Genomic DNA, 27,628 nt, shown 5'->3' with positions numbered 1-27,628 from the left:
TTCACCCACCGAACGGGGTTTATTAAACCGCCTTGCGTCGACAGCGTTTGATGCTCGTTGTAGAGCGTCTACAGTGTGGGCCGTGTGGTTAAGTTTGAATGCAAGAAAATATTGCACTTTATCTTAGGTAAACAGTGTTGACGTCGCGTTCTCTGGCTGCTTTGTTCCATCAAACCTTCAAACCTTCTGCTTGTTCTGGATTGTCGTTGTCTGTTTGCACGAAAGAGGTAAAATGCCTTTGATACGATTAAAAAAGCAGGTAAATGCATATCAAATTAAGGTACAATTGTGAAAATTGCTTAAAAAATCAAACATGAAGCTTCACCAACAAGTGGTCATAAAACATTATCCAACACTGTTGGGCGTCCCGGCTCGCATAGCTCCTTTCAGCCGACCGTTTGCAAATTGTGGTACTTCAACCTTTCACCCCGAGGACTACAGGCTGCTCTTCAAGTGAAAAAAAAACCCCCACACACACACATTCAGATACCACCCTTAAATAATACGCAACGAACCTTCAATCAAAGCACGACAACACGGAATCCGAGTCCGAGTCGTCCTCTCATGGTTCGGCAGCCACAAGGGCAATCAATCATTTTGGCAACCGTTTTTCGGATTTAATTTTAATCACTAACTTCCGTGCTCCCTTTTCGACGGAACATTCTGCTCCGCTTTGTGTGCGTTATTTTAAGTACCTTCTTTTTTCACTCTCTTTCTTTCTTTCTCTCGTTTGCAGAACAAAAAATAAAAAATAAAAAACGCTAGCCTGACCTGAATCCTGTTTGCAACGGGTGGAAAATAGAACAGAGAAACACTATCATCGTACGTTCCTGACCTGCGCTGCGAAGCGTTTTGTGTGTTTTACTGCGTCTGGCAGTCTTACTGGATCTCGTCCCTTCCACCTCCATTTACGTATGTGCCCTGCGTGTGTACTTGCACACTAATTAGTGTGCTGTCGGTATACCAAAAGGCTCTTTGTGCGTGTGTATGTGTTTTTGTGTACATCTTTTTGTGTGAGCCATTTCTAGTGTGAAAATTGTGTGTGATACTTCGCCAAACCTGTGCTTGTTTTTGTGGCTCCCTCTGTGGTGTGTGTGTGTGTGTGTGTGTGCTTGAGTGTGTTGTTAGTGCCCGCCGTTGGAGCAAGCCCACATCGCCCACCCTCGAATACAACGGGTGCTAACGACGTGTAACGCAGGCAGAGACGGCATCCGGGTCACGGGGTGTGCTGCTTTTTTTCGGTTCCAGCGGATTTTCCCCACAGCAGCAGCAGAAGCAACAGCAGCATGGCGGCGGTACTGCCACACCAGTGCAGAAAGGAACCGTTGGGAGTAGGAAAAGAGCACTGGTTTGCGTTGCTGGCATGCGTCGCTATCGGCATCGGGTTGGCGGCGGCCGTAACCGAGGAGCTTTCACCAGGTGAGTGAACCCAGACAGCACCCCCTGTACTATATATGTATGTTTTGGGCTACTTTATACAGGTATTTTTACCCATTAAAATTCGCCACTCAAAGAGCGGCCACAGCTACACGCTGTGGCACGATGCGGTACCAAAATCGATTGTGAAAATTCCCGTTTGTTTCCAGCAGCCCCCTGCTTGTATTCCAGGGCCGCCATTAAGTCTGGCAGCATGGTGCAGCAGCACGCCATCACGCAATGGTTGTGGGCTCTGCGGAAGCAAAAAAAAAACAACCCATCGACACCGAATGGTGATTGATGACTTCAACCTCCCTTTACCAACCCTTCAACCTAGCAAGGCACTGCAAATGACAGGCCAAAGGTCCTTGGAGGAGAGGTCAAAGCGGGAGCGCCAATGTGTATGTGTGTGCGAGAAAGCGAGAAAGAAAGGCAAGCAACTAGGCCAGCAGTATGGCGTCAGGCCTTTCACCTCTTCAACCGACGAGACTGCCGCACTTCAACCAGCTTTGCTCACCAACACACGCACACACCTCGAGCATCCTGGTACATTGGGGGCAACACCACCAGCATCCTCCGCAATCCCCCAGATCTCGCGTGTGTGCCTATGTTTTTTTCCGCAACGGTTTTGGATCGATTCAAAACCGTGAAATCTTCCCTGTCCCGGTGCCCCGGAAGTGGATCACTCGAGTCCCGAACCACAAACGTTCCCAACCGTTCTTCTCCCTTGCTTCTCCAATGTTACAGCTCACTCGTACTGCCAGGCACTGGCAGCGATTGATTTACCGACTTCCGCCTCGCGGTGCGGGGAAGAAACGCGGCACCGACCGGCAGAGGGAATAAATAATTCATATTGCCCATCATGGGGCGGGGGATTGGCAAAGTCTGTCCCGTTGCCAGGCGCGTTGTGCGTAACGTCATCATAGGGCCACTGGGCAAAGCTCCCTCCCTTTTTGGAGCCCTTTCCAATCGATTGATGAATCGACAAGGTTACTGGTTTAGGCGCTGATTGGGATCAATTTGGGGAGTGATTTCGAAACACTGGGGCGCCCAGTTTAGCGATTATTACATCCCCGAATGCGCGAACTGGAATAATTTTGGGAAGGTTGGACGTGTCTGGGTTAGTGATGGGAAAAATTAAGTTTTTGTCGGAATCGATACCGGCTAAGTCCAAAGTTTTGGAGCATCGATTCCGGGTAGTAGGTCCGGAATCAGTTTCCATCAGAATTGGCTCCGGATTTGGTGCCGGAATCGGCTCCGGAATCGGAATCGGCTTCGAAACGGAGTCGGTTTCGGCATCTCCATAAGAATAGGCGTTTGGGTTCATTGATAATACGTATTGATAGCCGCAAAGAATCAAAATGTACTTGTAAACGATCCATTATCATGGAGATTCCTGGACTGATTTCGCTTCTGAAACTTTTTATTTCATTTGAAGAACTGATTCTCATTCTGGAGCTAATTCCATTTCTGAAGTCAATCCTGATTCCGTTACCGGAACAAATTGAGATTCTCAGGTCGAATTCGATTCTGATCGCGGAATCAGAAGTATCGGCTCCGGAATTGTTACCGGACACGTAATCGAAATCGGGTACGTCCGATTCCGAGCTGCCACCACTAGTCTGGGTGTGTGTGTGTGTGGTAAGCATGTTCGAGCAGTAGCAGCAGCAGTATTGACAAGCCGGATTGGAAGGTAGATTTATGATGCGTCCGGTATGATATAGATTTTTGGGGCGAGTTGTGGAGTTTGCGTTAGCTACAGATCGCTTCCGTTTGGTTATGATGATGATGTGTAAGGGACAACATAATTTAGAAGACGGTTATCGGTAATCGGATTTGTCAACTTTGCTATTAAAAAATGGTTCATTTTACCAAGAAAATCACTTACAACAGTTACTTCATCCACCTCCGCATGCTCCACATGTTTATGATGCGATTCAGTTCCACTATGAAGTGCTGCAAAGAGGCAGAAAGTATCCCCAAATAGAATAGAAGCAATGGATATCTGCTTGATGCCACACACGCCACTACGATGAAGCTGTCCCGTGCAAAACGCAAGTGCGATCCTACATGACACTAATGCATGCAAACATCGGTTGTTTAGATTGTTTGCCACATGTTTGCACACTGCAGTGTGATGGTTCGATCCATCTGCAAACCCCGTTCGTAGAACGTGGCCGAGTGGCGCAACAAAAACGACCCAACGTGCTGGAGGATACAGAGGACTAGCGTGCCAGTTTCTACGAATTTCAACTTCATCCGATCAATTGCTTTTACCGGGGGTACAGGGAGGCAGGATGCGAAGACCAGGATACGCGATGCGGCTTACTGCTATTCGTTTTGATGTGGGAACGTATCAGCGGGTGCTACCTGGAATTTAAACCGCTCAGCCAGCATCGTGCAAGGGAAACTTTTTACAGGTTATATGGGCAACTCTTACTCCATACCCCTAGGTCATCGTGAGATGACATGTTCTGCCTTTTAAGATGACCCGTGTTGCATGCTTGGTTGCGTTTCTGACGTGCTATGCCAGTAAATATGGTCATCCGAACAGCCCAACCACCGCTTGAGTCGATGAACCGCACCCGAGTATAATAGTATCATATTTCATGGCAAGGATTTGTTTTATTTTAATTTTTTTTTTCATTATTTTCTCTGCCAACTTTCGGGATTGTTAACTTGAGCTTTGCTAAAAAACACATTTGTTGCTGTTGTAAAACTTGCGTCTGCTTTCCGTGCAGCAAACCGCATGTTTGTATTACACAGCAGCTACAGAGTGTGGTTTTGTGATTGTTGCAATAAGTTTATCGGGCTTGCGCGTTCGGTGTTTCGGTGCTGGTGTTGTTACGCCCGAAGGTGGTAACGGTACCTTGCTATGGTTACTAGTTTCCGATAAGGTACCTCTGTTAGCGAGGGGCGTGAAAGCAGCCACCGCATGCCATGCCGGAAAGGGACAATCCGCATGACCGCATGCCTTTAGACAGCAGTTGTCTCAAACCTTCCCGTCGCTGGCTGGCTGGCGAAAACCCGCAAAAACCTCACGGACGGAAAAATGTGCACGAAAATACCAAACATACAAGCACACACACACACACATACAGACACACTAACATACATGCTACCAGCAAATCCATCAGGGACAGTTTTAGCTTTTCACACTTGGTCTCGTCGTTCGGTTTTCGCCGGTTCTGTTACCGTCTCCTTGCCGTCGTCTCTCCACACATTTCGACGTTCGCGCTGCTTCCTTCGGCCGGGCGAAAACCGCTCACACACAAACCCTAGCTTCTTATCCCTTTTGCAGTGAGGGAACGCAAAACGATGAACGGCTCCTTTCCCTTTCCTTCCCTTATACCGGCGCGCGCTAACCGGTACGTGTATACCTTGGGTCGGCAGGCCAGCTGGCTGGCTGGCCGGACTTGCATAACCGAGATCTCCATTCTCCGATATCCACTTTAGCAATCCTTCGGTGTGTATGCTCTCTGACACACACACGCACACACATGCTTCGCACTTCGGTGACCACTCGCCAGTCTCGCCTTCTGCCATACTGACGGGTTTGTGCCTGTCCCACTCCTCCTATCCTCCCTGCAGCGTCGTTGCTTTTATGGTTTTGGTTTAAGTTGCAAAACATCGGAAGTGAAGCTATATATGCATCGATCTAACGCCCGGTAACGGGTGTATTTTGTGTCAGTGTGTGTACGGCTCCGTACGTTCGTTCATCCATGGACAGGGAACAGGGTGGAGGCTTTCCACGAATGGTATGCCTCGATGAGTACGGTTTTGGAACGTTTGCGATGAAAAGTATCGCAAAATACGCCTGAAAGTATGCAATTAATTTAAAGAGTGTTATAAATTATTACATTAATATGTTTTTTAGTCTGCAAGCGAACATTTTTAGCAGATAGTTGATTGAATGTCGATGCCAGTAAGTGTCTTGGCTGATGATGATATATGAAAAATAATTCAACAATAATATGTTGAACGTAATAAGTACAAAACGTCTAGCAACAATTATATTGCATACTTTAAGGCGACCTACAAGGTTTTTATCTAATAATTTATTCGATGTTGTTACTTGGTTATAACTTGTTACTTGATTTTATGATTTATACATTTTTTTTAATAATAAAACTCGGGTTTTGACTCGAATGTGCAAAATAAAATAAAACAAAACATTGGCATTGCATACTTTTAGGCGATCATCGGCCTAAAGGACTTCCATAAGTTTTGCGCTGGAGTCATTGTTTTATTATCAAGTTTTGCGCTGGAGTCATTGTTTTATCGTCATTGTACAATCTATGTTTTATTTTTTAATTGTTTTAAAGTATTTGAAAATTATTGTTTTATCTTTATTACCATAAAAGTACGCAAATTTGGCTTTTAACGGCGTTAACTACGTTTAGGGAGATTGAATGTTCACCTTGCTGCATGGAAATACGAACCCATCGCCACCTTTTTGTCTGGGTTTTTTTCTCTCCTCTCTCTCGCTCTTTCTCTCTCTTACTCTCTTTCTCTCTCTTTCTCTCTCTCTCACTCTCAATCCCCGTCTCCAGTGTTTTGCATCATGTGTGTATGCATGTTTGCGCGTCGTTTTTTCCGCTTTGCAGCTTGCAGACAAAACAAGATCCTTACAGAACGGACCCGGAGAAAACCAACCAAGTACCTCGCCCTTGCCATCGTTCTCCATTTCATTCTACACCGTTCCACACAGCTCCTCCTCTACATCCAGTGAGGCCGAGTCCACTTTTTCGCACATGGCTCTAACGCAATTCCAGCACATACTCTCATTTTCCATTTCGGTACTCAGTCTGCCTGCCTAGTGTGTCTCGGTTCGTTGGTGTGGCCATGGCGGGAGGAGGAGGAGGTTTTCCACGTCAGCATTGTGCAGCAGTGTTTCCGTTTTCTTCATCGATCTGCATACTGGCGACGTGTGGCGACGGGTGGAGACGGACGACGCGTTGCGCTGGTTTGATTCAGAAAGGCGTCGTACGTCGTGTGCCATGCATGAGAGCCGGAATTGAACAACAACAAAAAAAGGCAACTGCTAGACGCATACTAGAAAGAAACCGAACTGAACGCGGCTCATGTACACCTGCTGCACACATACTAAAACGTGCCTGTAAGACATGTACGTGTGTGTACGTCTATGGGTGGCTCTTTAGATACTTCAGTACGGCTGACGTCTCACATACGGTCTTAGACACACTTACACCAAGTCCCCCGGGAAGAAGTATCACCGTCCCGGGAGCCGATTCTGCAAGACCTTAGCTTCCAGGGAAATGTTAGCATTTTGTTCACTCTTACTGTTTCTTTCCCCGCTTTGTGTTCTTCCCCCGCTTGTGTTGACCAACCTTCTCGTAACCTGCTCGTCTCTGTACTCAGGCCGTCTCGTTCTGTTCCCAGTGCACAGTAGTGGAAGCTGCCCGAAAAATAGAAACCATGCAGAACAACGAGATGGGCTCGGGAAGGTGGTGGGAATTTGGAGGATTAATATCACATACCACATCAAGCAACGCCTCGAAAGAGGACGAACGGTGCAACCAATCCCCAGGGCGGACGGGTCGGGGGCTTTTGTTGAGGTTTAAGACAACCTTCATCCCTTCAACTCCACCACTGCTGCTGCCGCGTGTGTTACACGAAAGCATTGGCACACATACAGCCAACGAGGGCAGTGACTGGCGCTCGGCAGGCTATGGTCAGGATAAAATAACATTCACTGGCATTCCAGGGCCGGACGTTCTGTAGATCCTGGCAAAACGCAGAGAGGAGTGCATGGTAGAGAATTTTACTACGCGCGAGCCGAGAAACGTAACTTCACGTACGGCGGAAGCCAGCGTGCAGGCGTTCATGGCCTTAAATGTTTAAAAAGGCTAACGTCTATTTTTTGTTTGTGTGTGTGTTTGTGGTGCATTCAGACACATATCGTGTCTGCATGGCTAGACTCGGCCGTGGTTGCCTCTAATGAAACGGTGGGCATGTTTTTGCATGAAATGAAATAGAGATAATTGCTACGCGCTGTGTTTGGGCTTTATGCATTCCCATAAATGCAATGATCTACCTTCCCTTCGCTATCCCGTTCTCTTTCCTCTCTCTCTCTTTCTCAAGATTGCACTTTGAACGCGTTTGGGCCGCAAAACCGATCGTGTGCCGCCGAGCTCGTTCGCCGTGGCGCGTGAAAGTTTTACAAACAAAACACCAAACATTCACGCAACAACAATACCTTGCGCCAGTCACACAGTCGGCCACCGGAAGCATGCTCCTGCGTGATCCTGAGACAAAACGAAGGAGTGTACCAGACCAGCAGCAGGAAAAACAAAGGTCACAGAAAGCGAGACAAAACGGTACAAAACAATGCCGAGGTACATTCGCAAGCAAGGAACGAACAAAAACGAAAAAAAAACACGCATCCTTTTTCACTCCCCTTTCGCAACAGGGGGTGCCTGCCCCCCCCCCAATGGCAACAAAACGGTGATGTGTAGACGTCGATTGAAAGCTGAGCTGAGTGTGTTGTGTGCTGCCAGTTGCAATGATATGTCCGCTTGTGCGGCGGCAACAGCAGCACACCGCAGAATGAATGTGTGGAGCATTCGTGTTCGTGTATGTGTGTGTGTGCTGTACCGGGGCCTGGTGTGTGACGCCTTATGTTAGTCCCGTTACCTTCCTTTGCCCCTTGCTCTGGTGGTGTGTGGTGTGGAGAACATGCGAAAACTCCCGTACGGGCCGAAGAGGCATAAATACGGTTTTTTTAAAGAAAGGGATTTTAGTGTCCTTTTGTGTTGGCGAAAAGTGTGAAAATACACTTGTGTAATGTGATATCGGTGATATGTGTGGCTGTACGCGTGTTTGTGTGCTGGTCGGGCCGAGGCCACATTCCTTGGTGTGTTTCTGCCGTGTGGATTGGTTCGGATGGTGTGTTTTGTCCCATACTGTGGTTTGGAATTCTTGCACAGGGGGATGTTTTTGTTACTTCGTTCTTTAGTTATAATAGTTTGGTTTTGTTTTGCATTTTAATGGTGTTGTTTTTTATTGCAATTAAAATCTTGTTTTTTTTTTCTTCAGTTGGTATAACATTTGTAGTAGGTCTAGCCACGTATGCGAGATTACTATCAGTGACTTAATTGGTTGACGGCAAGGCAGGATCCTGCTCAGTCCGGCTTATGGAAAGGTTGACTATACGCGGGGCTTGAAACCATGAAGAGCATGTTAAAGGGCATGATTCGACCTGTCGACTCTTCTAATTATGGGGAGTTTTACGTTACTAGCTAGATTTTATGTGGAATTTGACAGTTGGCGACTGAAATCATGTCAACTTCTTCTTCCTCTTCTTTGACACAAAAACCACTGTCGGTGAAGGCCTGCCTGTGTACCACTCGCTTGGATTTTAGTGGCTTATGGAGTAAGAGGGCACAGTCCATACGTAGGCTTAATCCCATGACGGGTAAGTTGTTAGAGTCGTACGACTTGACGACTGTACCACAAGGCTGGCCCTATCATGTCATGTCACACGCAAAACTAGCCTCCGCATATTCCAGTGTAGATTATTTTGGTTTAAAACAAGAGAAAACAAACGCCTATTCTTTCCAGGCTTAAGTTCCTATATGATTGAATTCTTGTTACTAAAGCATACATATTTTATCAAGAAAGGTTGCACATTGATTGGATATTTTCAAACTTCTTAATAGTACTATAGGGTAACTGTACCAGTTTTCGGCAGTGTACCTATTTTCGGCAGAGTTACTAAAAACGTGAAATTCTGCACAAATGCTTTAAAAATGTCTGAAAACACAATGTTGACGTGAAAGTAGACTCATGTGTTATTCATGTAAGAAGTTTCACATCATTTTATTGTACGTTTTCCAAAATATCAAATAAATTGTATTTAACTAAAACAGAAAAGTTAGAGTGTTAAACTGTTATAAATATGTTTTCTACATATTCACATTGATAAAACCATTGTCTGATTCGTATTCGCGTTGCCGAAAATTGGAACACAGCCTGCCGAATATTTGGCGGAACGTAACTGTTAACTGGATACAACCCGTATGATACATTTTGTTCCACTGACAGGCTGAAATGGCAAATTGGGCTTGGGTGTATGTATGAAATGCGGGTTTTTACTTTCCAGGCTTTATTTATCGCTAAATTCAAACCTGTTGCGATTCTTTAAAAAAATCTATCTTTTATCTCCAATGAATGTAGCTAGGCAAACAAACGTGGTAAATTTTTTTGCTTTTGTTGCTGAACTTTTAAAAGATGAAGGCTTTTCATTAAAAAAAAACAGACTTTTCTTAATTAAAAAATTTTAATTTTCTGGTACGATTGAGGATTCGTATTACGTGCGGCTTACTTATTATTATATATAATTGTTTCGGGTATTATGTTCAGAACAAATTTCGAGAAATAAAGGTACATTAACACCATCCCAGTCTCGCGATTTAGATACATTAGGTCAAAAATTGGCACCCGCTTTTATAGCTGATTTCGATTAAATAATTAAACTACAAGGCATTACAAAAAATTCGGAAAAATAAAAATAAAATTTTAGAGATCCTATTGGAACATCCCGAATACTACTTGGGCACCTTTAAATAAATTGATAAATATAATAAAATCAATATAAATCTAAATAAACATATGATTGTACCAAGCAATTACTCCATAAACGTTAAAAATGTCAAAATAAATGAATTTTTTTATCAAATAAATCAATCAGTTATCCAATGAAAAAGTAATGTAAGGAATACAAACATAAATCATTGAGCAAATAAAAGGAAAAGATCGATAAATAATCTGATTTAGTTGTACAACAGGTATTGTATCTTTCAAAAGCTTTCACACGTACAGAATACTTTAAACTTTTTGTTGAAATTAAATATTGTTTTCGCTCTAAAAAATAATCTCCCGCCAAAGAATTCCAACGGTCAATATAATTGACCAATGTTCGCACCCTTCAAAATTACGCGTAATACAATTTGGCTGTGCAGCTGGAATTTGTTTTTCACTGCCATTTGTGTGCCGCAATTAATCCCGCTTGCCTAGCGGGAAGTGAGGACGGCTTGGCTGTGGAACATTGTAATGATTCCGCACTTCCATCAAACAAATCGATCCAATTAGCGCTGGATGCGAGCGACAGATGCAAATAAATTTCCTTTCAAACCAATCATCAACAGCACCATCGAACGAGCTAAATCCCGTAACAGAGGACGCATTACATTCCATTTTTTGGTAATGGGTAAAGTGCAGTTTTACCAAAAACACTGACAAATACGATTGGTGGCGCGCACGCATTTAATCAGATGGTGGTGCGTACAGGTGTTTGAAATTAACAAGTTTAATTGATTCCTTCTGTGTCCAGCCCCTGTTTGTTTGAGGTGGTGTGGTGGGAGGGTTTGTCGTTGACCACATCAAAGCAGAATGGACAAAACAGCTTAAACAACTTTTGGGCAATGGGAAAGTGTACGAAGCGTTAGTATCTGAAGTTAACTAGCTCGGCACAAAGCCCACGAGTGCATAAATAAGCTCCGTAACCACTTCCGGATTTGTGCGGTGTTTGTGTGTATTTGTGTGTGTGTGTGTGTGGGTATGTGTGTGTGTGTGTGTGTGTGTGTGTGGGTGCGTGCGTGTATGTGTGTGGAGAAGCCAAATTTTTCCCTTGCTGATTATCTAGCACACAAACAAGGCCGCTTCCGAATCTGACGATTACGTTAATTTGCTTTTCCTGTACCGTGTGAGTGCGTATGTATGCGTGTACTTTAGGATATGGCATGTAAATCCAACCCAATCGTTACGGCTTGGTCTCAGTGCCAATTAGGATAAAACGCATACATACATAGAGGGAGAGAGAGATACACACAGGGCCCCTGAAACGAAACGCAAGGGGATCAACATGACTAATCCCAAAAGTAATCAAGCACCACCGGCCAGGCTCCACTGCGGCCTTCTCCAACTACCCAAGTCCGCTGTTGCTGTTTATGCTCGTGCATTCGCCATTGCAGCTCGGCCATTGCTGCTGACAAATCACATCCTAGCTTGCCAATAATTTGGCCAACCTGCCCTTCACGTCGATGCGTCCGTTTCCCTCCCTGATGACGATGCTCCAAACACAGGCAACGCACTGCAATTTGGAGAAGAGAACGGGATAGCAAACGCAAACACTCACACACATAGACACACCGTGCACCACAGGCTTTATACGAACGAGCTGACAAAACTAGCAAATCAAATCAGCGACCAAAACCAATTAGCTTGCCCAAACGGAATACGCGCCGGAAATATGCTAATGAAACAAATAAAACTCTAAACCTTCGCCATGCGGGAGTTGCCAACGGACGCGTCCGTGGATCGACGTTTTCCAGGACAAAAGGAAGGGAAACTAGAAACAACCTTTGCTTTCGCTGCAACCGGTGACACTCACTGGCGGATGGGAGCATTAGCAGACCGATTGTCTTTCGACTAGGGTGGGGATTGTGTTCAGGAACGGTTCTACAGTCCTATGTTTGATATCCTGTACTAGTGCGGTCTATACTTTTACGTTTCTTTTTCCTCTCTGTTGAATGCACGCGAGAGTCAACGCGGCGCTAGAACGCACTTTACAAAGCGTAACGCCGACCACGTTCGTCCCAAAACGGTGCACTCCGGGGGGAACGGAGGGTTTTGAAGTTTCCAAATCGAACAAACCACGCCGCACGGGTTGGTACACAGGCGTGTATCCATAAGTGTTTGCAAATGCGTTGCCCACTCGCGCTCATGTTTTTACTCCCCCTCCGGGTGGCCAGTAGGACATCATACAAATGGGACATGTTGGGTTGCACGTTGGTTTACCTTTTTTTTGTTGCCTTGGTGTGTTCAGGAACGATTTTTTGCCCTTTTTCCCTCCCCGGGAGCAATCCTGAAGCACCGGGGCGACGCGTTTTGAAATATGGCCGACCGGACAGGATGGTTTTCACGGTCGGTGGGTATATTCGTGTGTATGTATGTGTGTGTGTGTGAGTTCTCTTCTGTTTCATTTGCGACCTTCAGGACACGTGGGTGGAGGTTAGGTTTGGAAGGAAGGGCTGCTGTGCAGTGCATTCTTTTGCCCTTCATGATGCGTCCTGGTCGAAGGGGACATCAGTGGAGCGTCGTATTACCATAGCGCCACCACTACCGAGCGAGCTCTATTAACGTCTACTAGCAAGTGGGGATGGACATTGGCCAAAGGAGTGCAAACACACACAACCGTCCACTCAGCTACTGCTGTAGTCCCTAGATCCCGGTAAATGTCATCGTACGGGGCTCTCATCAACGGAGGGAAAAAGCATGTGGCCCAATCCAACAACACACACCCGGTAGGCGAGGAGACGAGTTTAACCCTCGGCAGCTGGAGGACAGACATCGTCCGAGTGGACGGAGTGTGGAGTGCAAGGGGAGTTTTATAGAGCTCTCCGAGCTCCCTTTGCTCTTTCCCCACACGCACGACTCAACATTGCCCTGGTGTATGGCACGTACGAAGCGGAGAAGCGTCAGGTATTTTGTAATAGAAATTCCACAACCACCTAGACGACGGCCCTGGCACATGGTAGAGGGGTTGAGCTGAGGCACACAAAGTCTCTGTTTACCTAGTCATTCGCGTCCCGAGGCACACACACACTCACGTCCATACACACCCGCTCCAATCTATCTGGATCCCTGTCCATGAGTTTGTCTCGAAATTGGTGAAAACGCGACAACGATGCGTTTTGGAAGGAGCGTCGTACCGTTAGGCTGTGCTGTATCGCCATCTCCAATGTGAAGGCATGAAATGTGATGGCCGGTTGGGTTTTTTTTTCCTGAGCAGAGCAGAGAGTGAGAATGAGAGAGAGAGAGAGAGCGAGAGAGAACGAGATAGAAGGGATGAAAGAGATGCGAGATTTGTGGATCTGGTGTAGAAAGAAGAATGAAGAATACTGGATCGGTAAGCCTATTGGAGCGAATGTTTACCGAAGCTCATACACTTCCGAGGGAAGTAACGTTGCTGCTGCTCGAGTCGATAGAAGTCGGTTTCCCGATTTCCCTTCGATGTGCATTACTTCGACGCTCTGTGTGGAGTGATGTAGAGAGGAGAGTGCGCCCATAGCCCGCTGGGTTAATACGCCCGGGCGGATGACATAGCAGCGACCCCACAACGCCCTGTTTTCGGTGAAGGATATACATATGAAAATTGATTTCAAATCTTGCACGATCTATGTACCCTTCTCCATGTGATACTTGCAGGTCCTGTTTCGTTTGATCGCCTGAAGAGGGTTTTCCATCCATATGCATACAAACGGCAAGCCTCCCCCCCCTCTCTCTCTCCCGTCGGAATTATCTTTCAAATAGCCAGTGTCATCGGATATTGGCAATCGGATATTGACACACACCGCCGCTGGTTTTGCTGGAATGGGGGTAAAGGTTTACGTTGCGTTAAGGGTTTTAGTCTCCAATCTTTTTTTTGCATTCGCTGTTATGTTATCAACTCCTACTCACGCTCCTGCCTCTGGACAGGTGTGGCCCATAGGCGCTGAAGGGTAACATTGGAAGGATTTTCTGGGTGTAAGACTTCCATTTTCGCAGAAGATCATCTGGATAAGTGGTACGAATATGTGCCTTTTAAGTTGCAGGGAATGAGCAACATTTTAAAGTCCTCCCCTTTCCAGGGTGTACAAAAAGATGTACAGCCATCGTGGAAGACCCGTTGAATGTAGGATAATAATAAAATTTAGTGCGGGTTTGCTATTGGTGTTCATTTTTCTGTTAGTTCTGTTGCTCATGCATGGGTAGGCAGTTTTAAAGAACTAATGCGTTGAAAAGTATCCTTCCCGGAAATTCTCGCTCTTTGAATCTGTTTTCTTTTATTTAGGATCTATTTTATAATGCTATACAGCGGTAATAGGAAAAATCATCTGTTGTTTGCTATTTTTATTGTAATCTTAAAAGTCAACTGGTTACAAAGATGGCAAACTCGTTTTCTATCTAAACTCAAACTAAAGATTGTCAGATTACCGGAAGATTTGAAGTATGAAGACGGAGCCATCTGCCGAGTCTGCCAGTGCAGCAGGATGTTGAAGGCACGGATAGGTGGTTGAGAATTATTATTATTAAATTCCTGGCTACATACTCACCGGGCGATTCTGTTTCGGACAGTCGAGATGAAATGAATTTGTAAATTTCATCCCACCACATATAAGACTCCCCTCCATTACTGCTACCCCTCCTTCGAGTTGATGACTTTTGGCAACTCGAAACAGACACACACACACACTGTCGCCCTTTTTGCACATGCAGCTTTTCAACCCTCCCGCTTGCTCTGTACACGCGTGGCCTGCATGCATACATTTGTACGACAAGCAGTCTGGAACAGTGCTGTGCCCTTTCCACGTCAGCATTCTAGGAAATGGGAAAGGAATGAATCGATTACATTTCATTTGCGGTTGACCACGTCTGAATATTCAGAAGCGAAAGGGCCGGGTAAGGTGGTTGGAATTCGACTACGGCTACCGATTCGCTTCCGGTCCCGGTGAATCTGACTCGACTGTTGAAAGATGAAATAATTTCAACTATGCCTTACTTTTGCCGACGGTCAGCTTAGAGGGAGTTTCTCCTCCATCCCCCCTTTTCGCTTCGCTCTCTCTCTCTCTCTCTCTCACGCTTTTCTTGACCAACTAAAATCGCTCGGATGGTTTCTTCCAGGCCTTGTGGCAAATTTTTACCAAATGAATAGTGAACATTTCATCCAACTGCTTAAGGTTTGCTTTATATTCGACAAAAGGCAAACACAGCAGAAAGAAAACAACAAATCGAGTCGAAACTTCAACGCACACATGCATCGACGAGGCACATCCATACCGAATGCGCTTAAGATGTGGGTTCGAGATATCCTACTTCAGTTGATGAGATGACTTGAAAAATCGGTAACATTGAAAGTCGGCAAAGCCATTTCCTTTGCAATTTTGGTAGAAGGTCGGAAATCTCAGCCCAACGGACATGTTGCTGAGTATAATTTGTGGTTTTTGGCTGAAGTGTATGACGGCAAACAACGTAGCTAGGGCCGTTCGGTGGCTTGCGAAGCATTGATCAAGCACGTCCCTTTCATGTGTAGTGTTTCTTTTATGCCTTTTTTGTATCAAATGTTGCGAATTTAGTGATGCCTTTTGGAAGATGTCTGGCGTAATTGACGACCACATATAGAGAAGTTTTGAAGCAAATGAATTTTGCGAGCAATCTGTTTTGTACAACAGTTGTATTCTGTACATTTACAACTGAATGTTTCAATACCAAGTTTAACACTAAATACTAAATGCATGCTTTGTATGGTAAATTGCATACTATTAGGCGGGGAAATTCAGGAGAATTTTTACCTAGAATAGTTTTCATTGTTTATCTAGCTTATCTGATGTTAAGAAAAATAATTGAGGAAACTGTCTGTTGGAATTATTCTGTTTTTTTTTTCTTTTTTGAAGCATTTCCTTTACTTTCAGAGCTCAAACATGTTCCTTTTTTATCCCGGGGACGTTGATATGCATTTTAATTTCTGGGATAATCCTTTCCATATTAAATGCAGCTCGGTTGCTCCAAAGCCATTAGCATCGACATCGACAAAATGTAATATCCACCAGCTTTCAGAAGGGTTAATTTCTTTGCTTATTATACAACCGCTTACGGGACACCTTCAATCAATCGTCCAACAATAAAAACCCCTAGCGTTCATGTGTTTCATACACAATTTTCACGCAAGCGACCAACCCCATTGTGTCCTAGCAACACGCGGCTTGTCGATGTACTAAACACGGGTTGACCGAATAAAACTGTGGCTAATGGAGCAAGCGTTTTCTTTGTGATAATTTGCTTTGTTTGTGAGTGTATTCGTGCACGCGCCACCCGGTCGAATGCTTTGGGGGCAGATCGTTTGTCTAATTTGCTCGTTCGCTGCTCCCGCTTTTGCATATTTGTCCCTTCTCAAACCAATTGACCACAAACACTGTCCACAAACGAGCATAGTGGTGGATGTGAGCGAACGCGTGTTTTCGTTTTCGGTGGCTCATTTGATGTTGTACGGTACAATTCTCGTCCACCAAATGGCTCACCTCCGTCTCTATACCCTGCCTAAGCCTGGCGCTCAATTCTGAGAGCTTCTGTTCTCTTTTTTTTTGTCTGCTATGGTGTGGCAGTTGTCAATTTTCATAATGCAAATCGAGTGAATAAAATTTGAATTTTTATGCAGCACAACATTTGGTGTGGTTGCGCGTGTTAAGGGAGAGAATAGATAGAGTGTAACATCTTTGGTTACTTTTTAGGGCCACTAAATACAAGCGGAGGGAGTAGGAGTTGAAAGAAAATGGTACTTAGTCGCGACAACGGGGCGGTCCCCGTTCGGCTCTGAGGCTTGCAGAGGGCTTTGTGGTACATCTTTGGGTGATTGTTTGGGATCGGTGGTTCAATTTCTTTTTTGTCCTTGCGCTGCCGGTCCTTGCAAGGTGCTGTATTCGTGATTATGTCTCAGCAGTTTCTTTAGTCCTACCAAACATGCATGCGGGTAGAGGCTGGTTCCGATGGTTTGTAGGAACCGGCCTCAATTAGGGACACCTGTTACAGGCACGAGCCATCGTTCGTTTTTTTTTTGTTTGGTTGAGAGCCACTAATAATATCATTCAGTTTTTCGTAAAAAAAAAGGAAACCATGCCGGTTCATGAAACCGGTGAATTTGGAAGGATCTTTCATTCCATGACGAACCTGTGCACCTTTTGGTGACCATCAGGAACACGGTTGGGATGATTTATAACGGTGGCTTTTTAGTAGACGCTTCTCTACGCCTATTTCATTACAAGATGTTTCGCAGCAGCAAAAGTCATCAAATGCTGCCGCGTCCCTCCTTGGGCAGAGTGGTGAGAATGTTGTGTTTTCCTTCTGCTTTGCAACCTCCAAATCGTTCACTCTGCTGCAAGAAATAGCTCATTGACTGCTTCACCATCTGACGAGTTTATTAGTTTCCGGTTGCTGCAGGAATTATAGCAAGGTGAGGCCAAATTATTTACACCCTGTGCCATAAACTCCTCTTCTCTCGGACCCGAAAAACTCATAATCTTGTACGTCCCTCACCCGAGCTTCGTGTAGCCATGCACCTTTCCACTACCAGCCAAGGGGTTTGTATGCTAGCTCTATGGCCATCCTGTTGCGCACGGTACTGTCTCACGTGCAGTTTATGGCGCAATCTCTCTCCTTCCCGATTTCTGTCAGTTTAGCTACTGCTGCTGCTACTGCGCTGCCTCGTGCGTTGGATCCCGAATTCTTCCGGGTAATCAAACCCACCGGCAGGGCACGGGACACTTCATCGAGTCATAAATTACTCGCTGCCATACGCAACTCCACTGCGGTTCGGTACGTGCTTGTCTTGCACACAAAGCAAGACGGCAAGAGGTGGAGATTTTTTGTTTTGCCTCTGCCTGTTTGGAATCTTTTTGTGCGAGGGTTAGTTTATACGAAGACATTTGTTGGTATTTGCATAATTTGTGCCCCTTTCTGCGTTGTTTGCCGTGCTTGTGGCTGTCGGCAGGATATGATATACCTTCGCGCTGGAATAGGTAAAACCGGCGGAGCCGAGTATGCATTCAATCTTTGCTTTTCCAAGCCAGCTTTTTTACGCTTTTCGCCAGAGGCCTCCGTTTTAGCTCCGAATTTCCAACCACGTCTGCTAGATGAATGGATAACATTTTTCCTGCTGTGAAAGTTTATCAATTTACGCTATAGAGAGAAGGAAAGGGCTGCTAAGTGCTAGGCCCCAAATTTCTAGTCCGTGCGCTGGTGAGCCGTTTCGAAAAATCACCTGGAACGGTTGACCGGGCGCGCGCACCCGAGCTCCTGTGGCACAGAATGGTCATTAGAGAACGCCCAAAGCTAGCCATAAATTGAAACGCGGTGATACTTTGGTTGCGGCACACGCGTGCCATCCTCACGGCAGCATAGTGACGATGGTGCCGTTTCTGGTGGGTTAAAAAGAAATAGACCTCCTTTAGGGAAGTGTCTTTGGTGGAGCGGCGGGACACTATGGAAGATCGTCATGCAATTTTGCAACCCATCGCAGAGTGCCGGAGACGAGGTTTTCCTTTCAACATCCCACCGTGCTAGCAATTCTAAGCTTATGCGGTTTTTGAGGTTCTTGAATAATGAGCCCGTTCCGGGTTACGGGCGGGAAATGGTGGGATAGTTCCAATAAGGCCTGTCTACCGCGTTAGTCTCCTGCTTGCCGTTTCCGTACACCCTGATGGTGGTGGTGATGATGATGATGATGGAATGGAACTTTTGCTGCGGGATTTGAGGTGAGTCCCGGACAAGGTTTTACCATTTGCTTCCTTCCTTAGCTAGGCGTGGATCGGGGCAGACAAACTGCCGCAGTGAAAAGTTGCAACAAATCAACGAACCAAAACCCTGGGACAACGGACGAGCAGGGCGGTTAGAGTCCAATGGGAGCTCGCTTTTGGTGTTGAAAGTGGCTCAGGATCCTCCGAGGGTCTTAAGCTTACCACACTGCAGACAAGTAGCGACACATCAGGCTAGACATCCGTGCAGTGTACGGCGAATGCCGCAGTAGTAGTCGCAAGGCAAGGGTGTGTTGATGGTGTCGTGTCGGAAAGCGTAATGTGAAACATAGGGAATGGATATATTGAATTTGGTTGCTCATGGATTTTTAAGTAGGTCCAACTCTGCGGTATTTTGGGAATGGTGGTTTTTTCTGCTTTTTTGTTTGTTTGCAGTATTTCCTCACTTCCTTTTTCAGGCTGGGAGCTCAGAGTCCGTGTGGGAGTATTAGCACATGTAAGCGTTGCACCGGAACTAATGCAATTAATAGAGTTGCTGGGGTAAAACCTCATTTAATGCTGCTTAAAGTTCAAAATGTGTGATACCATTTGTGATCTAAATAGATTTGGTGATATTGTTTAACAAATGCTAGTTTTATTCTTTCACGATGAACATTTACAAATCGTTAAAATAATGAAACTGAGTATCTTTTAGACTAGCGTCAATTCAGAATCAGTTTTTGGAACATACAAGGTATTAGTTCTAGTACTTGGGGTACCTGTTTCGTTGTATCTGTATTCAATAAGTACCCTTTAAAGTTCGTTATTTTAAAACGCAAACCTACCGTTGCTTCAAACTGAAAAAAATGCACTTTACATTAAGAGTGTACTTTCGGAGGTGGGAAAAGCACAATCAGGCTCGAGTGTCGTTTGCAGCAGTGCATCTCCTCGGTTAGTAATACGTTAGGAGCAAAAGCTCTTGGTAGTTACTCTATGTCAGTGTTTCCATGAGAGGGCTTTTAATTTACCCGTGGACCATCAGTACAGCTCGCGCGAGGCATATACAATGTATCCCCAACGAACCTTGCTAGGGAAGGCCTTCGTTACCCTGTGGCATTACGTGGCAAAAGCAACAAGAATCCCTTTCTTGCGCGAATGAAACACACAGTATAAATAAATTAACGAGATCACTACTTCTGTACTTTGCTTTGCGGTGGTGTTGATTTTTTACACTGCCTCAACATTATGCCCCACACTCTACTTAGTCATATCGCTGTGTGTGTGTGTGTGTGTGTGTGAAAGGCTGCCTACCTACGACTGTTGCTGTTTGCGTTGGCACTTTTTATACTATGAACAGAGCTTTTTTGCCATCCCCTCTTATTTATGGTATCTTTTTGAAGCCTTCGTAAGATCGCAGGTATGTCCTGGAGTGCACAGACGCACTCCATCGTGCAGACTGCGAATGCAAAGCACGTGCCTAGAGGTGTTGGCTTTGTTCTATGTTTTTTTTTTTTTCTATAACGATGAGTCATTTTGGACCAGCGAGACGCACTACAACAACGCCCACTGCAAGGAGAGTTTAATTTAGGAGCCGCTTTCAAATCAAATCAAGCCTACTTTTTACAGCTACCTCGTTGTCATCACAATCAGCACGTCAATGGATGAAAGTGAAAGTGAGAAAACGGCAATGAGGAGCCTGCCATTATTTTATGTTGTGATGGGGAGACAATCTAAAAGAAAACGAAAAAAATCCTTATGCATTGCGCTTTGCAAAACACGTTCAAAAGTGGGCAAGTGTGAATATCAAATTAAGGATAATTTGTCTCATTAAAATGATTCCTTCCATTTCTGAAGGTGAAACATACAAGAACCATAAACCATGCACGGCAGGCGTTACCCTATTGGTGCTGCTGGTGATGTGTGTATTTTAGAGTAGTTTTTTTTCAATTATTTTTAAAGGGTGCGGTAGGGATGTATAATTTAATTTAATTATTGTGTGCTATAGAGAATGGTAGAATCTTACTACTTTGCTGCTTCGTGGATGGAAGAGCATAACTACTCTATGGGTCATACCTGTGCATATAGTCGATGCAGGCTGCATAAGCTACAACGTCTCTTAAAAAGTGTCTAAGAGTGCACCTAGCGCACTGAAGTGGCGATGGAGGTGCTATTGTGAGATTATGAATGAAATCCGCCTGGTGGTACATCTTGACGGGCTTGATGTTAGGGCGTAATGAGCAGCCAACACTCACTCAGCAATAGAGGGCATTGCTCCTACACGGAGCCTTCTATAGGTTTAGGTTTGAAAGGCTGTCCAGGACCAACGCACCTTGTCGTTTGTGATGATTACGCGCATTATTTAGTTTGCAGTATAGAAACCCAGCACAATTGGTTTATCCAAATTAACACCTGTTCCACTTTAACACTTAATGACGTTTCGCGTAAATTGCACAAGTGTGCAGAGATCATCATTAGTAACTGCTGCTTAACTGCCTCTCCAGACCCATCACTGGGTAAGCTGTGCTTTGATCATGATAAGGATCAGTACAAAGCAGCTTCTGAGTCTCGTAAAACTCCACAACAAGAGTAGCTCATTGCTACCCAAAAGTGTTGGAGGAAATTGGAGTTTTTATTTTGCATCTCCGCTGTGCCTTCGGTGCATACTTCTGGGAGGCAGAAACTTTTCCCAAACTATACCGTTTGAGGCTATTGCTAAAACATTGTTCATCAAAATTAAGGAAACGAAATCAAAGGAAAAGTTGGAAAGCCTGCAGGAAATTGGAACAGGAAATTAGGCGGCCAAGGTTTGGGTAAGAGTGGCATGAGAAGTGATTCGCTGGCGCTTAGTTATGACATAGAGGAGGGGCGGTGGTCCGCGCGGACTTTGTATGTCTTCCTCCCCCAAAACCGGAGTGAAACCTTTCATCCGCTTTTGATTAGCCAGAAGTTGTATATTGTTGCTGCTGGCAATGTTCTGGCCTCATCAGCTCGTGGCCATGCTGGAATGGAAAACTTTTTTTCTATTGGTGTAAATTAACGCTTCTAATGCCTTCTTATAATAGAGCCTACGGCCGCATTGATGAAAAGTGAACAATATGCCGAGATGCGGGCTTAACTCGTTCGCCTTCGTGAGTTAGGTAAGCATTTACAAATGGCGTTTTTGGATTTCTAGTGTAATGTAACAATAATAAAGCAGGGATTTAGGGAATTATTTCTTCAGTGTTTTCGGATAAAGAAATCTTAGAAATGTTATCTTTGTAAGTAATGTTCACAATTTATTTTCCACAGCCTATTTATTTTTCGGAATATAGATGTTAAAATATAGATCTAGGAGAACATGAATTACATTCAAAACATTACATCTCAATGCAAATTGCGTGTAATATTTGTTTGGCTATTACACGAATTTTGCTATGAAGATTCTTGTCGAGATCATTGTTTTATTCAAATCATCTAAAATACTCCAGATCTTGATTATTGGAAAGCTTAATAAGAATCCTAAGTTCAATCCTAAGAATCCTAAGTTCAGCTATAATACGGAAGAAAATTTGATTGCAAAATCAAGAATTAGTTCATGAAAAAACATATAAAACAAGCCATGACTTAGTCGCACTAATATGTTAGGGCGTTTTTGGAGAGGTATATTAGTCAAAATTACTATCACTTACGCCTAAGATTATTTTCGCCAAAGATATAATTGAATCTAAACAAACCAACGTTTAACTATGTGCTATCACTTAAATGTACAGCTGTTCGTATTAAAGCTAGAAAGGATATCGCAAAATATCGTTATGAATATTAATATTACAGCGTAAGTTGTGATCTTTATAAGACCTAAACACTGTTAGCCTCAACGACGCTTCTGAAATGTAGATCAGGTCCAAGTGAGAGTTAAAAAAATGAATTTTGGAATAATTTCTGGAGTTGGGATTATACATACTTAGTATGTAAGTTTAATGCAATTGATAATAATTATTTATTGGGTGGATGTACGCCATATTATGTGATGCCTTTATACTACAGTAAATTTAATATTTTTGTTGGATAATGCGCATTCACTGTTTGTAGGTTTGTGGGTCCTCTAAAGCGCAAATACTTTACGTTATAGCTCATGGTCTTCTGCACATTCTTTCTTTTGTTTTGGAAATGCTCGAAGCACAATGCGTGTAAATTGAAAAGCTTCACAGTAAATTACAGCGTTTAACTTTTGTGCTCTGTACCTTTTTATTTCGGCTACAGCGTTTACTGGAAACCTTTTGTTTGGGGGAGGTGGTTTATTTCTGGCAAAACTGCCTTAAGGAGCTGCGTTGTGTTTTTATCACCATTTTAAGAGTGCAAAATCTTCAAAACTGCAAGTCGAAGCTTGTAATGATAACACCAACCCCAACAGCAACAGAAGGGAGCGAGAAAAAGTTTAACCACGTTAAGCGCGATTGTGTTTGTATATAAAGTTCAATCCAATCTCCACGCTCCCTTTCTCCCTCCTTTGCCGCAAGAAAAGGGGACCGAGCAAGAAGTGCATTAAAAGCGTATTTATTCGAGCAAAACTTTTTCACCATCATCACAACACCCTTCGCAACACAGGCTTCGCGTACTTTTAGCGCAGCGAGACTCTCAGGTGTGGTGTGCGCTGTGTGTGTTCAGCTATTGGTTGCCTTTCTTTGCAAGCAACGAAGAGGTTTCGATGGTTTTGGTCCTATTTCAAGTATGAGATAAACAACTTCGGCCAGCCCTTCGTTCGTCTCCGGCAAGACGTTAGACGGTCCTGATTTACTCCTAAAATTGTTTTTCAACCAAATTTCAATCGCAATAAAGGAACAAAAAAAACAACAAAAACTCTACCCCCTCCAATTGCTTCAAGCGGCTGCCACAAGGCACAGGAACACAGTGGTGCAGTGTCTGTGCAGGCTTACTGGCCACTAGCAGTTCACGCCGAAGGATGTTATTTCCTTCCGGATTGCTTTCTTTTAGGTCCCCTTCCCATCCCGTGTTCTCACCAAGGTGTGTGTGTGTGTGTGCATCTTGAACCGTACGCTCAACACTGTTCTGGCCATTACTTAAACTCACGTTCCTATTAAATTTATGTAAATTAGATTGTAAATTTAGTTGAATCTCGGTATTTTTTGTTCCCAACTCCCAGCACCATCGCGGCTTGGACACTGGAGCGCAAAGACGCTATTAAATTCCATTTCGGGGCATCCTTGAAGTGTGTAACACTTACCCCATGGGGAGAGTGGGGAATGTAGAGAGCGAGAGACACGGACACCGGTCCAACGTTCAGGTGTTTGAGAGCCGTACCGTTCCATGTAATCGGGTGGTGTTGGGGTTTGTGTGTGTGTGTGGGGTCGGGTGTGGCAGCACCTTCTTAAGGTGGTCCATTTCGTGGTTCCTGGGCAGAAGATTAAGAAAAATAAAGCTGAAGAAATAAGGGCTCCCGTTAAAATGCAAAATAAAATCGCCAATGTGATAGGTTTTTGCGTTTGCTCTTCCTTCTCCGCCGCTGTTGCTGGTGCGCTTTTGATAATAGCCGCTTGGTGGCCGTGATTGGGGGGTGACCGAGGCGTTTCGGTGTTGGCGCACCATGAAAAGGAGAGTAGAAAAAATCCACAAGGAAAGTTGCTTTTAATTTCCCGCGATATTGTTACTTGCCCGGTGCCGCTTCCTTTCGGGTATTGCTCATTTCCTTACACAGTTGTTTGGTTGACTTTTTGTTTTGTTTTGTTTTGTTGTTGCTACGCAGGTTTAATTCGGCTATGCAATTGATTTGCTTTTTTCCGACCGTTAGCAAGCAGCGTACCTTCGGCGAAGGCGAATCAACTTGTGTACGCCTGAACGAGTAAAGCGCATCTCTAAACGTTTCGTGGAACGGAGGAAAACATGTTTAGGCAAAAGTAGTTGCGTTCCATAATCTTGTCCGTTTTTACTCGAGAGAGTTAAAAAGAAAACTCCATCGAAGACACTAGCCACCACAGCGGGATCACTCTCGCCCGGAATGGATGTCTCGCCGTATCCTTACGTTAGCTCGCCCGGTGAGCGTTGATAAGAGATTTAATTTGCTTTTGCTTAGTGTTTTTTTGTTTCCTCTCTTTTCTTCTGTTACATTGCTTTCCCATCTTACACTTAAACTTACTGGTGACGCTCGGTTGTGGCCCCGTACAAGAAATACCGAAGGACTATGGCCGGCCACCGGTCTGCTACGGATAGCAACGGATGGTCGCATTTCACGCGTCCTAGAACGCATTTGATTGGATTTTTTTCGTTGGGATACTGTCGGTCGAAAAAATCCCACTTCCTGTGCGTGTGAGTGAGCATGGGAATAATCGTACGAAAAGGATCCCAGGTGCTGGGTGTGGGATGCGTTTGTGTGTCGTAATTGGAGAATGATTGGATAAGCGTTAGTGTTCCCGGTAGTGTTGGTAGATACCGGCGGAAGGTTATTGCGTAAGGAAAATGGGCAAGAAAGATGCGTAAAGGTATTCAAAGCTTACGGTGGGGACTTAGATAAGAGCCGTGGATAGGAAGAAAAAGGTATTTTCCGGCGTCTTCCTGGAAGTGATCCTTGCAAACTCTCTCTCTCTCTCTCTCTCTCTTGCCCTGTTTCTCGCTCTTTCAGGGTCAACTGATAATGGAAATTTGCTGTTAGGCGAGAGGTTCGTTTGTTGTTCGGGCTTGTCCCTGTGACCCTAGGATGCAAATCTGATAAACTAATTTTTGATGAACAAACAATATTTAAACGAGCGAATGGGTGTTTTGCATTTTAATGTGCTATTTTTTCCCCGATATTAAAAAGGTATGGATTTAATTATGTTGCTAACTGGTTCAGGTATGATGTTATTATGTTAATATCACCTTAATTTCTACTGAGAAACAAACTACAAAACAGTGTAATAATCGGCTCTTTTTACACTTAGACTGTGCAGTTTTTTTCGTTCCCGTAGTATTTAGTCATCAAGATCGACTGAATTAGATTTTGATGTTAAAATGCAAAACAAATTCGCCAATGTGAAAGGTTTTGCATTTGCTCTTCCTTCTCCAATAATCGTGTAATAATCGGTTCTTTTCACACTTAAGCTATACAGTTTTTTTTTCGTTCCCTTAGTATTTAGTCAACAAACTCGACTGAATTTGATTTTGATGTTTTCAAGCCACGAATGGACAGATTTCCCCATGTGCAGAATAGCCTATCCGGTTGCGAGCTAAAATGCTTTGATCAGCAGTGGCCAATTTGATGGAATTGAAAAGCACAGAATGCGATTGAACTATCTGAATAATCAATTTAATTGAGAGTCTGTTGTATGGGGGTTTATTGTTAAATCACTTCCTATTTGTATTTTGTTAAGTGATAGTGTCTCTAAATACGTCTTCTGCCGTAAATGCGAATTGTTAATAACGACATCATTCATAGGGTCGATGGTTGAATCATGGTTACCAAATTTGCTTTTGATATTGTAAAAACAAAGCTGTGGACTCAATTATGGCTATATTTAAAACTGATTCTCTCGCTTCTAGCAAGTTTTTGTATTAATTTGGACAGTACTCCATAGAAAATTAAATATTAAGGCATCAAATAGAAAAGAAAAATAGTTCAAAATGATGTTTGCAAATGCATAGTAAGTATTAAAACATATTTTATAAGTTCATAAAGATAAACACACCGATTTTGTGATTTTGTGTCTTTGTACACAATAGTAAAATTTCTAACTTAAATAATAGAATCAGACTATTCTACGTAATAGTTTAATTCGTGTAGTTAAAGTAGGTATGACATTAAATAGACGTTAAATTTGATTCAGAACATCTGTTACTTCTTATTTTATTTCCAAGTGTTGTGTTGCTCGCTAACTCTTCGCTAATTTTACTGCCAACCGATCGATTGAAAAGTGGTTGTAGTTTGTATCGCTCAGTGTGCACCGCATCCAGTGTAATTACAAAAAATAATACTTAAACTTCTGCTTTCCTCCTTCGGATGATCTCGTTTGTTTTCCACCCGCGTTTCGTCTTGTGCGGTTTTAGCTGTTTTCGCTTAAATTTCTTCATCGCAACCCTTTTGCCGCGCTCGCTGTTCTGAGCAAGTTGGCAACAAGACTCAAGTACCGAAAAATTACTTCTATTTACCAAAATGTCCGTGGCAAACCAGCGCTCACCAACACGAACAAGAAGCCGGACAAGGCAGCGGGCAAAAACAAACCTTCATCCAAAAGCGAGTACACGCTGTATCGCAAGTATAGCAGCACGGTATGATGTACACGTAAAAAAAACTATTTTAATTAGTTTCGCTAGACGGTTTCATTTCGTTTGTTTTTTATTGCCTGTGCAAGCAGTTGCAAACAACTTCCAAGGATTTATTTTTTTTTTTTGTAGCAACTCTGCTGTAGATTGGAGTGTGAAAGCTTTAGTTCATAGGGCTAGAATTTTACTCTCAAGATCTTAGGTGCAAGGGAAAGAGAGGAGGCGTATCTTAGTCGATGGAAAGAGCACTTGAAACTGAAACCGGTTGGGCTGTTTGGAAAAAAAAGTTCGATTGGAACCGTTTTTAGTGTTTTCGTTAGAACCTGAATTGAGACAAGGTTCGTGTGTCTGTGCTTGTATGTATATACTGTAGGCACTTTCTGAATAGATCTGGGCTAGGATCTCTACTTCACAGTTAAGGCCAGGCGGTTGAGAGAGTGTACATAGAAAAGGGTTTTTTTGCACGCTTTCATTGCGGAATCGCTATCCCATGCAAATGAACCTTTAATTTGTTCTGAGTGGTTTGAAATTTTAATTGGTCTTCTCGTTCATGATCTAGGTTCGACTTGCAGGCAAAAACAGTTGGAACCAAGATGCTGTTTAAAACTAAGCGAAGAGAAAAGGTGCCTTCTTTGGATCCGTTACCATGATAGAATTTATTTGTTTGTTTACTTGCACTCGTGTACTGTTCATCG

At 44.0% G+C, this 27,628-nt stretch overlaps 1 protein-coding gene across 1 annotated transcript in view; it reads left to right on the top strand.

Moving 5' to 3' along the window:
- Window positions 1–752: 752 nt before the first annotated feature.
- Window positions 753–27,628, top strand: part of LOC120947519 (semaphorin-2A-like) — a 273,154-nt gene continuing 246,278 nt past the window's right edge. Inside the window, exon 1 of the mRNA XM_049607919.1 lies at window positions 753–1,419. Within this exon, the coding sequence (XP_049463876.1) occupies window positions 1,287–1,419 (133 nt within the window). The 5' untranslated portion in view covers window positions 753–1,286. The remainder of the gene's footprint in view (window positions 1,420–27,628) is intronic.

Source organism: Anopheles coluzzii, chromosome 2, assembly GCF_943734685.1.
Source record: "Anopheles coluzzii chromosome 2, AcolN3, whole genome shotgun sequence".
Taxonomy (NCBI): Eukaryota; Metazoa; Arthropoda; class Insecta; order Diptera; family Culicidae; genus Anopheles; species Anopheles coluzzii.
This window is presented reverse-complemented; position numbering and strand designations above follow the sequence as displayed.